The 483-nt window shown below is 43.7% G+C and overlaps 1 protein-coding gene across 1 annotated transcript in view; it reads left to right on the forward strand.

Annotated features, from left to right (window-relative positions):
• Nucleotides 1-430, forward strand: part of LOC108624161 (protein obstructor-E-like) — an 821-nt gene extending 391 nt beyond the window's left edge. Inside the window, exon 2 of the mRNA XM_018023271.2 lies at nt 82-430. Within this exon, the coding sequence (XP_017878760.2) occupies nt 82-356 (275 nt within the window). The 3' untranslated portion in view covers nt 357-430. The remainder of the gene's footprint in view (nt 1-81) is intronic.
• The last annotated feature ends 53 nt before the right edge of the window (nt 431-483 follow it).

A 483-nucleotide genomic window follows, 5' to 3' on the forward strand; every position in this document is an offset into this window, starting at 1 on the left:
TTTTTACTGCTTTTCGGCAATATAGGTATATACTAAGTTTCAGTCTTTCTAGTGTTAATTATGAAACAATTTTACTTACAGCTGCGGCGTACGAAGGGCTCGCTGATGCAGTGTACCAACCGCTGAAACTGCGTGCGAAAAGGGACTCGACACTCTGCCCAGAGAGGTACGGGCGATTTCCACATCCGACGCAATGCGACGCGTATGTAGAATGCGAGGACGGCGTGCCTGAGCAAAAGCTGTGTCCCGATGGGCTCCTGTTCGACCCGACAAAGAGGTACACCTATCCATGCGTTTATCCCATAGACGCGAACTGCGATGGGAGACCGAACAGACGTAAGTTTACGGAGAAATAGTTAAGGAGGATAAAAAAGAGGAGATTTTGTTAGAATGAATGTTAGAGACGATATGAGAATATTTTATTCGATTAAACATGTTAAAGGGGATAAGGGAAGGATATTTTATTAGTATAAATAGTAGGAA

The sequence above is a fragment of the Ceratina calcarata genome, unplaced genomic scaffold (genome assembly GCF_001652005.2).
Source record: "Ceratina calcarata isolate Rehan_Ccalc_2016 unplaced genomic scaffold, ASM165200v1 scaffold3.2, whole genome shotgun sequence".
NCBI classification, from domain to species: domain Eukaryota; kingdom Metazoa; phylum Arthropoda; class Insecta; order Hymenoptera; family Apidae; genus Ceratina; species Ceratina calcarata.